Source organism: Oryza sativa, chromosome 10 (assembly GCF_034140825.1).
Source record: "Oryza sativa Japonica Group chromosome 10, ASM3414082v1".
Taxonomy (NCBI): Eukaryota; Viridiplantae; Streptophyta; class Magnoliopsida; order Poales; family Poaceae; genus Oryza; species Oryza sativa.
Genome location: NC_089044.1, coordinates 14,431,416 through 14,445,431, shown reverse-complemented (window position 1 = coordinate 14,445,431; position 14,016 = coordinate 14,431,416). Strand labels below are relative to the sequence as shown.

Sequence of the window (14,016 nt, the reverse complement as noted above, 5' to 3'; positions counted from 1 at the left end):
CAATGCATGCATCCAATAGAATTAGAGAACATGAGAGTGAAGGATTTAAAAAAGTAATAATTTAATGGAGAAGAGGTCATAGTTAATAACCTATATACATACATGCCTTATATTATGGAACATCTAAAAAGTGGTTGTGCCTTATATTATGGAATGGATGGAGTAGTATAGATGTCTAGTTTTGCTAACATGGCATCCTAGTCAGCAAAATAAAATAAAAAGATATATGGGGCCCACATGTAAGTCTGAGAAAAAAATGTGGGACCCATAGCTCTTCTTTATTCTCTTTTCTTCTCTTCTCTCCTTGCTTCTCTTCTCGGGAGGTTGCCGGTGGCAAATGGGTGAGAAGCAGCCGGTGAGTCCGGCCGAGATCCGCCACCTCGAGAGGCTCCGCCGCCACCACCGCACCCGACGACGAGGTGGAGGTCCGAGGCGAAGCTTTCACAATGGCGATGATGGCAGCGGATCAGATGCCGTTGACGTCGAAGGCCGGCACCAGGGACGCGGCATGGGCGGATGAGTTCGCCGAGTTCGTGGCGTCGTAGCGGGGTGCGGACCGCCTTTCACTGAGCGACTCTGTGGCGTTCGTCGAGGGTGGGTTGTCGGCCCCGGGGTCCGACAACGGTGGCAGCGACAGGGATGACAAGCACACCGCAATGCACACGCGTTGCTTTGGTGCATCTAACTCCACGGCCATGAACCTGTTGGTGGCGGTGCCGTTGGTGGAGGCGTTGGTGAACCGACCCGCCGTGGTTACAGACCGGCGGCTCGCGGGCGTTGCTCCCTTCACCGCTGCTGGGAGGCTCACCTCCCTTCACCGAGACGGCGAGTGGAGGCGGAGGCGGCTAAGGCGGAGGTGGAGGCGGAGGCGGTGAGGCGGGTTGAGGCGTTGGTGAGGCCAAGGAACCCGTCGTGGCTACCAACCGGCGGCTCATGGGCGCAGCTCACTTCACCACCACTGAGAGGCTCACCTCCCTTCACTACGGTGGTGGGCGGAGGTGTAGGCTGCTGAGGGCCTAAGGCGGGCGGTAGTGGAGGTGGAGGTAGCTCCCCCACCCTGGGGAGTGGCGGCGGCTGAGGGGGCGGGCGCCTCCGGCGCCCGGATCCAACAGCCTGCTACCCTAGCTAGATCGGCCGTCCCCATCCCTCCCCATCCTAGAAGAAAAGAGAAGGAAGAAGAGGACGGCTAACATGTGGGACACATATATATTTTTTTATTTTGCTGAATAGGATGCCACGTCAGTGTAACTAGAGATCCATACTGCTATAGGACCCGAATTGCACGGTTTTATGTAGTTTAGGGGTGAAGATTTTTTATATCGGGGATTAGGGATGTTATACAAACTCGATGTAAAGTTGAGGGAGGGCAGGTGAACTTATTCCAAGATTGGAAGCATATCACAGATTGGAGCCCATCGAAGCCCATTTGCATTAATTCCTCATTACCCATCCAAAGTCCACATGATTTACAAAAGATAAAAAAAAACAAGTTTAAAATAAGACTACCAACATTTGAACTAACCCAGAATATATATTATCACTACTAATTGTCATTAGTTAACTAGCTAGCTCTATAGCTTAGTGAGTCACTGTAAATAATTAGTTAGTTAGTTAATCGATTAGCAGTGTTTTAATTAGCGGGCTAAAATATTTGGCAGTTAGCATACTCAAACAGCTATAGCAGCAGCTAACTGTGGATTAAGTGGAGCTATAGCGGCTAAATTACGCATGAGAGCAAATAGCTAGAACTCTTCTCAAACAGCTATAAGAGCAAGTTTAATAGTATAGCCAACTACTAGCTCCAATTCATTTATAGCTAATTTAATAGCTCATTCATATAATAGTTACATACTACACAATTAATACCTGGTCCCACCTGTCATATGCACGCTGCGTCTTGGAGTCTGTGCTACAGCTAGCTACAAATCTGTAGCCCGCTGCTCTTCTCTCTCCTCATTTATCTTCTTGAAATATATTTACAGCTGGCTTATAGCCTGCTATAGTACCCGCTCTAACTGGAGATAGCAGCAGCTATAGCGGGAGATTTAAAACCACGGAAAAAAAAAGGGTGATAGACTAGTAGTGATCAGTGGCCGCCGGCCATGCTGACGGAGCGGACGGAGACCTTGGGCAGCAAGACGACGCCGGCGGCGGCGGCCGCGGCGGCGAACACGGACGCCATGGCGAACGCCGGGATGTTCCCCTCCCCGAACAGCTCGTCCCAGGGCCCGGCGCCGAGGGCGATGGCCATCTGCGGCACGACGATGGAGATGTTGAGGACGCCGGTGCAGAGGCCCTGCCCGCCGCCGCGGCTCGCCGCGAGCTGCGCCGTGACGGCGAACGGGACGCTGCAGAGGACGGCGAAGGGGAGGCCGAGGAAGACGAAGAGCGCCAGCGCCGACGCCCTGACGCCGCCCTCCTCCGCCGGCGCCCGCGCTGCGTCCTGCACCGAGCCGCCGAAGTCGCCGAGCGACCACGCGCTGAGCACGGAGACGGCCGCCATGGCGACGCACACGACGGCGCTGCTCATCACCCACACCGCGCGGGCGCCCAGCCGACGGCACATCGGCTCGATCAGGAACGAGCTGATGCCCAGCACGATCTGCGGCCATTGCCGACGTGTCAGTTCAACAAGACGTTTAGTGTTTTCAATGGAATGAAAAAATGACTGTGTGTTACAACAGCTTTATCCTATACATTGTATTTCCTTGGTTTTGGACCAAACACTCATTCCTTCACTCTGCTCGGTGTACCTCTTTTCGGCTCACCGGTTTTTTATTTGCCTCCCCTTTCATTTTATGTTTTTTTTTGCTTTTTTTTTATTTGGATGGACGAAGAAACATCTTCATTGTTTTAAGTAGTAAAGATTAACGTATAGATTAATTCGTGTGTATTATATATGTGTTTAGATTCATATGAAAGATAGTGAATCTATACGAGTAACGGTGATATCATAACGTCTTATTATTATAACGTGGAATGAAGTAGCTAGTAGATACAGTCTCCGTAAAAGAAAATAATAGACGTTCAGGGAAAAGATTTGATCAGGATTTTGAAAACTTGACAGTTAAATCATTTTTCAAATTGTTAGTTAAAAAAGTAGAAAAAGAAAACTTTTATGTGCATATTTGCCTCGAAAAGTATTAACACTATCACAATTCAAAACTTTAGGTTTTAGGTCAATTTTATTTTTTAAAAAATAATTTAAATATTATTCTTAACATCAAATATTTTAAACCGGAGAGAAAAAAAGGCAAGTAATTGATGGATAGCTCGATCTGACCGAGTTAAGGAGGAGGCCGAAGGCGCCTTGGCGGACACCCTCTTGGAAGGCGGTGACCTCGGCGGGGGAGCCGTCCGGGCGGCCATGGTAGATCTCGCGGCCCATCCAGTCGGTGTCGAAGAGGATGAAGGGGAACCACGAGAGCCAGGTGAGGCCGGTGACGATAAGCACCGACGGCATCCCGACGGGGAGGTTCTTCATCCCCTTGAACACGGCGAGGAGCCCCGACGCCTCACCCTCGTTCCGCTTCGCCGCCGCCACTGGGTCCAGCGCCACCTCCCTCGCAAACACCATCGTCACCGCCGTCGACAACCCCAAAAACACCTGCGCACATTACATCAAAATCAAATTTAGTAATTTTAGAGATTTTGTCGCTGGTCTTGTCTTGAATGTGTGTTCCATGATGCATTACGCATCGTCTTTCGTGTAATAGAAAAAAATACATGTCACGTAAAAACCTTCAATTTTGAAGGTACTATAGTTGTATAAAAGCTGCAGCTTTTAATTAAATAAAATAATTACCACTGCAACCAAGAAGGCCGCTTTGAGATTCGCGCAGGCCTCGCAGCAAGCCCTGGTCATGAGAAAGGGAAACCACCTGCGGCCACATGCAATGCAATTCCACTATGAATATAGCATTCCGTTCATTTTTCTTAGAAAAAAAAATTGGCATCAAGAACTGATCAAAGCTGCTGATTTAGCATTCCATAGATGATTTTGATGATGAGAAAATTCAGAGCAGCTGTAGTCATCAGCGATCGATCACCGACTTGTGCCAGTCATTGGTGGATCCGGAGGAGTAGCCAAGGATGTTGCCTAATGCCATCCAAGAACAGAAGATCGCGTTGGCCGCGCTTGGGCCATGCCGACCTGAATATATTCCAATGTTCAGTAAGCAACAAAATTCAGAAAACCAAAACCAAGAACACAACTAATCTGTCATCAAATCAGGTATAAAATCTGGTGTTAATCTTCTCACGACTCACCTGACAAATCGGCCATCAGAGCGCGAGCTGGACCCTGCGCGAGAATCATATATCACATTGCAGATTATTCAGAGTTTCAGATGGATTCAGAGCTGAGAGTTTTCTTTCTTCTTCTTCAGGCTGCATACCTGCACGGTGTTGTTGGAGAAGTCGAGCAGCCAGAATCCGAGGATGAATGCCGCCGCTGCATGGTAACGAGGACCCCTGTAAACCCTGGATGGATTAAGTCGCTCGATTAGCGAGTCCGAATCCTGAAATTTTGCTTACTAATCGACCAATGATTTAATCAGCGAATTCATCAAGCTCTGTCACTGTCAGTGATCGAGCAGCTTAATTACTTGCAGTCCTCAGTCGTGTCGCCGAGAGCGTAGCCGATGTCCGAGGAGAACCCGATGACGATCACCTGTCAGTCATGTAATTAGTTAATCAAATAACTAACTACTTACCTCCGTTTCATATTATTAGTTTTTTTAACTTTTAAGTCACTTTAGTTTTAACTAAATTTATGAATTGTTAGATATAGTGCACTTTTTTTTTAAAAAAAAAGACGAAAGCTTTACCTTGCATATATTGATAGAGTAGGAGAAAAAACAAACAACCAAAAAAAGAGTTATTTACAGGGCCTGCCATAAAAAAAAAGAGCCCACAGAAGGAGAAACTATAGGGTTCTTCCAACGAAGTTAACTCAACGAGCTTTTGCGGCTCCCACTTTGATCCCACTTTGATCCAGGCCAACCCCTCTTCTTTGATTTTAGCGATGATGGTTGTCAGGGTGGTAGCCACGTGGCGGAATATCCTAGTGTTTCTCTCACACCAGAGCTCCCAACCCACCAGGATAATCAGGGATTTTAAAGGTCCTTTGGGGATGTGCGGTGTGTGAAGAACCCTCTTCCACCATTCTTCCATCGAAGCGCAAGCGTCCCAATCTTGTATTTTGAGGTCTATGCTCGCCCAATGTTGTATGGCTGTCTAAATCCTTATAGAGAGCCTGCATTTTGCGATAAGATGGATTGTCGTTTCCTGTGATACTCTATAGAAGGGGCAGACTCTTTGGTTTTGCTAACCTCTCTTCTATAGCCTATCAGCCGTCCACACCCTATTTTGGATGACCAACTATATGAAAAATTTGCACTTTAGGGGCGCCTAACATTTCCAAATTGTTTGATTGAACACCGTTCCTACTGCACATAGGAATTGTAGCTGATAAGCCGATTTTGCCGACTATTCACCATTTGCTGTAAACTTCTAAGTGATGGTGTCTCTCTAGTATCCTAAGGGGCCTATTCTCTGGATCATGGTCCATAGCTCGACATACTGACTTAGGTGATCTACTGTTGTGATTTGTAGCAGTCAGATGTCACGAATCAAAGTGTTAGAGGAGAGGGCCTCGCAAACTATTTGATTCTTTCACCTTGAAGATGCGTAGATGGCCGGTGCCATTGTCTTAGGAATCTTGTTTTCAAGCCTGTGCGAGTGCAGAAACTCGCCGTCTTTCTATCTCATAGGGTGATGGTCGTGGCTGCCGCGAATATCTCTCTATCAATTTGGTTGCAGGACACTGGGAATGTAGTGCAAATTGGTGCTATAAATATTACTATATTTTTATATACATTTGATGATCAAAATTTTTTAAAACAAGTTTAACTTAAAAAAAAGTTTAAACGATTTATAATATGAAACGAAGAGAGTAGTTGGATGATAATTGGGTTTTTCTCACAGATATGCAGATGATTATGCATCCAGTGAGGATGAACGGTCTACGTCTTCCAAGGCTGGATGTGCACTTGTCACTGTACAGGCCGACGCATGGCTGAACCTGCAGGATGAAAGGCACAAACGTGAGGAGAAAACGTACTTTGAGGGATCATGTTTCTGAAATCATAAATCTTGATATAATTTTGTGAGTTTTCTTTTTTTAAGACCAGGGAATGATATATGACATCGCCATAGATAGGGCACTACTTACAATTAAGCCAGCAATAGGGCCACAGAGCCACATAACTGAAGTGAGTGCATGAGGAATTCCCAATGTCTGTTCCAAACAAAGTGATAGTGAAATGAAGTTAGTGAATGAATTAAGCCATGCACATATATGAAGAGAAATTAGTAATTAGTTCATGCTGGATTTTATCAAAGCACAACAAGGGTACTCCCTCAGGTTTTCCATGCATGTACGACGCTGTTGACTTTTGGACGATGTTTGATCATTTGTCTTATTAAAAGAATTATGTAATAAATATTTATTTTGTTTTGATTTGTTTTATATTAAAGATAATATAAGGAGTAAATTGTGCTCATGGTACATGAACTTGCGTGGTGGGTGCAAATAGATACAACAACTTGTAGGTTGTTCATTTTGATACAATAACTTGGTTAGTCCGTGTACTCCTAGGCCAAAACAAGCCACACAAGAAAATTGATCTGAATCTACCGCAATCTTGATAATATGTACGTATTTGCATTATTTTTTTAATAACACAAAAAGTTCAAACATATGTCTAAAAGTTAATGACGTGGTACATTAAAAACCGGAGGGAGTATAATTTTAATTTGGTAGTATGATTGTAAATATATGGAAAATGCCTTTTTATTTTGACCAAAAAATAACATCTGGTGACTTTATTCAAGATTAATACTTTGTTATATGGTGCCATGGTTCAGTTAGAACAAAAATGAAACAACTCACATACCATTTTTAGTTACAGTCCCTTGCTGTGCTAGACAATGCTTTACTCCTAAACATAGAAATGAATTCATTTCATTTTATAAAAAAAACTTTTACTAATAAAAACATTCATTTTCTATTACCAGGATATAGCTGAACTTAACAATATATACCAAATTAATTTACAGAAGTAATAAGTTCATGGATAAAAACAATCTGACCTACACCACAACTACGCAAGAACTTGCGGTGAAATAAATGACTTATTACTCAAGGAATTGCCCATATTACAGCTATAGAACTTTTTGCAGGACAAGTGCCTTGGAAAAATGAATCGTGAAATCCAGTTCCAAAATTTTTCTTTTGAAAACTGTATATTAGCAAATGTTCAAGCTTTTGTTTAGAAATGCTGGAATTGTACACACAATTTTTTTCAGATTTTCACAGGAATTAATTCAACTCTACAAGAATGAGGAAAACAATTATATTGTTGCTTTCCAAAGGAACATAATGAGTAAAAACACCATAAAATAGGCTATAGCTAAAACCAGCTTAATTGGGAGGATGCTAATATGAAAGCTAGATGTTAAGCTACATGTTTTTTTTTTGAGGTGGGAGTTAGATCAAGATTAGCCATAGCAAACAGGCAGCATAAGAGGAAATCTGATATTCCCAATACTATTTGGAATTCCTCCAAATATTTCCACACAAACAAATTACACCTTCACATCAATAAAGAGTTAAAAGACAATAGAAAAAAAAATCTCCCTCTTGGAGACAAGAAAAGTATAGTACATATATACAATCACAACAACTAAGTAGTACTATGTTCTCTGTTCCATATTATTAGTTAAGACAGTTTGGGTTTTGAATAGATTCATACGTGAATCCATATATATATATATATATATATATATATATATATATATATATATATATGTGTGTGTGTGTGTGTGTTCAAATTCATATAGATGCTAATGAATATAGACGAAAATGAAAAAGGCCAAAACGCCTTAAACACATACCTGAACGTACGGGGTGAGGAGAGAGAGCTGCAGCGCCCAGCCGTACTGCACGCCACCGGCGACCATGCACGCAAGGAATAGCCCCGACAGGCTTATCTGCGGCGGGGCTTTGCCCTTGCCGTCGCCACCGCCGTCGAGCTCCATGTCGACGGCCATCGATCAATGGATCAAATATCCTATACGTACGAACCTATTTAGCTAGAGCTATAGCTAAGCTAGTTATATCCCAAGAGATCGAAGTTGAAGCAAGAGGAGAAATGGAGATAAACTGAGGAAGACGAAGACGACGACGGATATGATGAACTTGTGGATGCATGGAATGGAGAGAAACAAGGAGAGGAGGGAGCGGTGAGACATTGTGCCGCATGATCTCATTGGAGCATCCCTATTTTTAGTGGGTTTATCCAGCCAAATGATTATCGACACAATATTTTAATTTTCTTAAATGCCATTTTTCTTTTGCCTCAAGAATTTATTGATGTTGTGTGCTGCTCTGGTTTGTGGGTTTTTCGGACTTTTGGACATGAATTAACTGAGAGTTGAGATTATTGGCTTTAATTTTCCAGTTTTGTCTTACATTATCTATCTTACTATATATTGCTTTGGGATTTGATTAACCATTCACCTCCCTACATATATGAGTAGCTCTACTGGTATGAATTTTGGAACAAAATGAATGATAGAGAAAACATTTGCATTTTGCAAAAATCAATTGAACATCCATTCATAATAAAGGACTAAAATAGGCAGAGTTCATTGTGGGCTTGAGCTGGGCCAGCTGGCCTGTAAACTAAAGAGTTAGGATGGGGCTTCCATTTGAGCCCAAGCCTTTCCTTGATCTGTTCTGTTTTGATGTAATCTATAAGGAATAATCATCAATGTGATCACCAACTTAAAAACTGAGAAATAATCGTGTACAATTGATGGGGAGTGAAGCTGAAAAATCCAATTCCTTCCACTCACCAGAAGAAAAATACATAATCAAGGGTGAAATGTAAACCAGCTCACTGACAGAATGTGGTAGAAAAAAAATTCATATGTAACTATCCAACTCACCAAACTACCTAGCTAGCTAAAAGTATCCCCTACGAAGCATTTTTAAAGTGTCCCTTACATACGAAGGAAATAACAAAGAAAATGATAGCTGAATCTATCCTTGTGGACTAATATCACATAAATTGAAATTAATTTCTTCTTTTGTATTTTTTTTTGGTGCGAGATCGACTAGTTAACTAGGAGAGATTGAATCAGCTAGCTTCTCAAAGCAGTATTTATTTACACTGAAAATATAGATTAAATATGTAAAATACATATATAAAAATCGAATCCTACCAGACCCTTATAACATACCTAGATATATAGTTAAATTTAAACCTTTGCGTTCAACGTAACTTCGTCCTTTCTTTCTCTCCTAAGTTTGTGACTCGTGCAGGGGTTGTAAACGTTCTTTTGTTTCTTTTTTAAAAAAAACGATTGGAACTTAATTTTCAGAACTATTCACTACTTAAAAAACCGGTTTTTCCTAGCGCCATCCATTGTTTCTCTGGTTTTTCACTACTATTCCCTAGTTTTTTCAAAATTAAATAAATAAGCACAATATATATGCTAGCTAGGTGACATGCAGGTTCGGGTACTGACATATTACAATCAAATTTGAGAATAGAAAATTTTAACTAGTGAAATCAGTGTCAATCGATCCTTGTGTCAAATTAATTATTGTGAGCTCACACAATAATGCAAAGCACAAGTTGTGGTTACATGCACCTAACTGGTCGGCAGATTATAGAAAAATTCACTAGGAGCTCATTTGACTCTGTAGTGCTCATTGCTGAATGGGGGACCCTGTCGGAGGAGAGATCGAAAATACTATATATTTTCTGAATCAAAAATCTCCAGATTTGTTTGACAGGGATACCTTGTAAGTTGTAGAACTTCACTTCATCTAGCTTCTTTTAAATCCTAGCTAGAACCAATTGAAAATGTTATCTTCAACCTGAGGATCTCCAATGAAAAAGGCTTATGCATATGCAACCACCGACGGCTTTCATCGTCTGTATATTGGCTTATTATGCGCAGCCAAAATATAATTTTTGAAACTTAATTTTTAGAGTTAATTCATTATAGTATATTTTCTAGCTTTAATATTTGAACCGCTAACCTCAAATTTTGCTCAGATTCTATTTTTCAGCAAACTTTCAAAATGAGAAAAATAACACCTTCGATAAAAATAAATATATTTTTAGTGGTTCTGTTGAAATGAAGATGGTTTTCATATCTTATACCATTTTGATGCATACTTTCCTAATGTAATTAGATCACCATCACCTAATTGATGTTCATGTAGCAAAAACCCACTGTGAAACATGGTTTCAGTGTTATTTCTTCGGTTTTAAAAGGTCGAGGGTAAAAAATAATCAGGTTTGTAGTTTAGGGCAAAAAAAAAACTAAATTTAAAGGTCAAAAATAGACATCACCAAAGTTTTACCTATGAGTTATTTTTGGTTTTGCTTAATTTATTTTTCTATGGCTTATATACCAGTGGTAGCTCAATTATCAGAAAATAACTAGATCAGGTCGGTGGCTGATCGAGTTGGAAACACTAAAAATTATATGTTGGAGATCGAGGGCTAGCAGTGTTAATTCTTTTTTAAATTTTCGCTAAAGTTACAGTAACATCAATGTGAAATTTTAAACTTTAGGAGATTGCGAAGGCCCATAGATTTCTAGCCATTAACTGAACTTTGTTGCTACATATCTGCATAGCATACGCATGTTTGTTATATCCACTGCTGCACAAACCCTCTGTAGTCCCGGTTTGCAACCTCCTTCAGTCCGGGTAGTAAACCGGGGCTACAAATCTCTATCTTTAGTTCTGGTTTAAATACCGCGGACTAAAGATCGATCTTTAGTCCCGGTTGGTACAAGATGGCTAAGCCACGTGCCCGGCTGTATTTTTTTTTTCCTTTTTCATTGTTTTTTCTGTTTGAATATTGATTTCAAACCGAACTCAGCAATAAAATCATCCTCGTTCACAAAATCATCCACAAATTTAACAACAAAATCAACCACAGATTTACATTACAAAATAATTCAAAAAACATCTAAAAATCATCCCAAATTTACAACACAAAATCATCACAAAATCAACATAGATATTTACAACACAAAATCCTCCGTGACAGCCGCGCCCCGCCGCCCTCCGCAGCCTCGGCCGCGCCTCCGCCCACAGTCTCTGCCGCCGCCCTCCGTAACGGCCTCACCACCGCTCTCCGCCGCCTGCCGCAGCCCGCCGCCCACCGGCCGCAGCCGTCGCAGAGGGGAGGGCCCGGGAGAGGAGGAGGAGGAGGTGGGGAGGAGAGGGGAGGGACTGGGAGAGGAGGAGGAGGAGGGGGAAGAGAGGGGAGGAGGAGAAGAAGAAGATAAGAAGATAAGGTTGAGGGAGAGAGAGAGACAGATTTTTTTTTTTGCTCTCTACGCTTGTGCTATTCTCTTTCTCCCTCCCACGCGCGATTTTTCCTCTCTCCCTCCCGTGCGCTTTTTTTTTAATGTTTAGTCCTGGTAGATATAAACAACTGGAACTAAAGTATTGATCTTTAGTTCCGGTTATTGACACCAACCGGGACTAAAGATAATAGGGTGCCTGCCACGGCCTAACAAAGAATGAACCAAGACTAAGGATGATTTATAGTCTCGGTTGGTGTTACCAACCAGGACTGAAGATCATCTTATCCCATTGGAGTTTTAAACCGGGACGAAAAATGATGTTTAGCCCTGGCTCCTATTCAAACCGGGACTAATGTGGTTTTTGGCCAACCTAGCAAAGATGGTTTCTCCAGTAGTGATATGAAAAATGATAATAGACTGAACATGTAATTTAGAAGCTATTGACAACCAAGTTTAACACTTGGACAAATTTATCATAAATTTGGGTCGGATTTTAAATAAAGCAAATATTTCCCATGGAGACCGGCCTGACCGCTGTTTTGTGGCTGGTTAGACCAGAGGGTGAACTGCCGTTAAGCCGCTATTTTGTGTGACCAATTAGATCACCAAACTCGAGTCCGAGTCCGAGTCCGAGTCCAATTAAGAATATTCTCGTGTTTCCTTGCTTGGATGCGAGATTTTTGAAAACGTAATCGATTTCTAGGCCTAACAGAATGTGGAGAAGTCCTTTCGGAGGCAAGATCAATCTCTTTGTAATTGCTATGGCCGATTAGATTCTAATCCTAGACCCAAACCTTACACAATCAATCGAATCACTGTTTTATTTTACTTTTCAGCTATGTTTTCTACTTTATCTCAGTTCATCTATTTCCATCGATTTACACCGTGAATCTTCTGCTTTTGTGGAGAGACTGCAATGTACTTTGTAGGTTTATTCCGTAAACCTTCCGATTCACCCACGAAATGGATGGTTATCTCCATATCAATGTAAATCAGCCTAAATGCTGGTTTTGCTCTCTAAATCATTTTCATTTGCCGATTTAATCTCTAAAGCCTATCTTGGTTTAGAGTTTTCTAGATCAATGTGATTGACGACTCCACTAGCATAGAACATATTTAGGTGAGTCTCGTGTCAGTTGGAAAAGACGCTAACAGGAGCATGTTCATTCCGGTCAAAATTATGACAACAAAAAAAAAATGCAGTTACACTGCTACGAAGAAACTAACAAAAAATCATGGTTTTATTAATGTAATTAATCTTCATCGAATCAAAATTAAAGCACACAAGCATGCCTTCTCTCTCTCTCCCTTCTAGTAGATTAAATAAAGCTACGGATGGGCCCCAGTCTCATCGATCTCTAAACGGGTCGCCGGCGAGCGGCGGCGGCGGTGAAGGCGGCTACATGAGCAGGCCGCGGATGACGGCGGCCTGCGCGGTGCTGACGTCGGCGGCGGCGAGCAGCTCGGCGAGGCGCTCGCTGAGGTCGTCCACCTCCCGGTGCAGGCTCCGGATGTAGCTGCACGTCTCCTGCAGCACCCTCGCCGACGGCACCTGCAACATTACATTTCGATCAATTTCAGCTCGCCGGCCGTCGTCGATCGTCGTAGATCAGAAAGCCGGCCATGGCGTCGTCGCAAAAGCTGCAATGCACAGGCGTACCCTGTCGTTGCTGCGGAGGCGAGCCTCGGGGAGGAGGGCCTGGAGCTTGGAGACGAGGTCGCCGATCTGCTCGTCGGTGATCCTCGCCGCCGATGACGCCCTCGACCTGCTCCGCCTGGACATCGTCCGACTCCGACGTCGTCGATCTCCGGCACTAGCAATGCTAGCTTCAAGGAAGTCAATTAATTAGAGCTAGAATGCGATGCGAGACAGTGGTTGCAGCTGAAGAGAGTGTTCTATATATATATATATATATATATATATATATATATATATATATATATATATATATATATATATATATATATATATATATATATATATATATATATATATATATATATATATATATATATATATATATATATATATATATATATATATATATATATATATATATATATATATATATATATATATATATATATATATAGCAGGAGCTAGAGCTTGCCGCTACTCCCCTTGTAGAAAATTGTAAGGCATATTAGTTTTGAGGCTAGCTCGTAGGCCAAGCTAGGAAACCAACTAGTTTACCCAAATGCCGTCATAATTAATTTCTCTTATCGCATGCACCGTACTCCCTCCGTTCCACACTATAAAACGTTTTGGCATCTCTCCATCCCTCGTCTAGATTTACTAATATTTATATGAATCTGGACATTTATACGAAGCACACATACATGGATACATGCATGACTCTATTCAAAACCCAAAACATCTTATAATGTGAAATAGAGGAAATGCATATTAATCACTACTACAAAAAAAGGTGATTGGTGCCAATTGCGAACCGGACATAGGTGTCGGATTTCCCAACCACCACCCCACAGACGGTACCTGTAAAGAGGACTTAAAGTTGCCGGTTTAGGAACTAGCATTTTTGAGGTTCCAGTAATGAAAAAAAAAAAGCAACTCCACTTTACCACCAGATTCCATCACCCCATCACCCCTAA

General features: G+C 42.0%; 2 protein-coding genes across 2 annotated transcripts; both read right to left on the bottom strand.

Annotated features, from left to right (window-relative positions):
* Positions 1 to 1,775: 1,775 nt before the first annotated feature.
* Positions 1,776 to 8,251, bottom strand: LOC136353487 (sucrose transport protein SUT3). Its single transcript, XM_066304488.1, has 10 exons — positions 7,960 to 8,251; positions 6,236 to 6,301; positions 5,987 to 6,085; positions 4,608 to 4,672; positions 4,398 to 4,482; positions 4,270 to 4,303; positions 4,054 to 4,153; positions 3,806 to 3,881; positions 3,284 to 3,607; positions 1,776 to 2,602 (listed from the first exon to the last, which is right to left on the bottom strand). The coding sequence occupies exons 1-10, from the start codon at positions 8,113 to 8,115 to the stop codon at positions 2,087 to 2,089; spliced, it is 1,521 nt and encodes a 506-aa protein (XP_066160585.1). The 5' UTR covers positions 8,116 to 8,251; the 3' UTR covers positions 1,776 to 2,086.
* A 4,375-nt stretch (positions 8,252 to 12,626) lies between these two features.
* LOC107277392 (transcription factor ILI7) lies at positions 12,627 to 13,277 on the bottom strand. Its single transcript, XM_015758521.3, has 2 exons — positions 13,064 to 13,277; positions 12,627 to 12,955 (listed from the first exon to the last, which is right to left on the bottom strand). Exons 1-2 carry the CDS (start codon positions 13,184 to 13,186, stop codon positions 12,803 to 12,805), a joined length of 276 nt encoding a protein of 91 aa, XP_015614007.1. The 5' UTR covers positions 13,187 to 13,277; the 3' UTR covers positions 12,627 to 12,802.
* Positions 13,278 to 14,016: the final 739 nt, after the last annotated feature.

What these genes read in the sequence shown, in the direction of transcription:
- LOC136353487 (XM_066304488.1), bottom strand. Translation starts at nt 8,115, where the DNA reads ATGGCCGTCGACATGGAGCTCGACGGCGGTGGCGACGGCAAGGGCAAA. An exon ending in TCTGATGGCCGATTTGTCAG is followed by an intron (nt 4,154 to 4,269) that starts GTGAGTCGTGAG and finishes GAATATATTCAG; the next exon opens with GTCGGCATGGCCCAAGCGCG. An exon ending in CGGCCTTCTTGGTTGCAGTG is followed by an intron (nt 3,608 to 3,805) that starts GTAATTATTTTA and finishes TAATGTGCGCAG; the next exon opens with GTGTTTTTGGGGTTGTCGAC.
- LOC107277392 (XM_015758521.3), bottom strand. Translation starts at nt 13,186, where the DNA reads ATGTCCAGGCGGAGCAGGTCGAGGGCGTCATCGGCGGCGAGGATCACC. An exon ending in GCCTCCGCAGCAACGACAGG is followed by an intron (nt 12,956 to 13,063) that starts GTACGCCTGTGC and finishes GTAATGTTGCAG; the next exon opens with GTGCCGTCGGCGAGGGTGCT.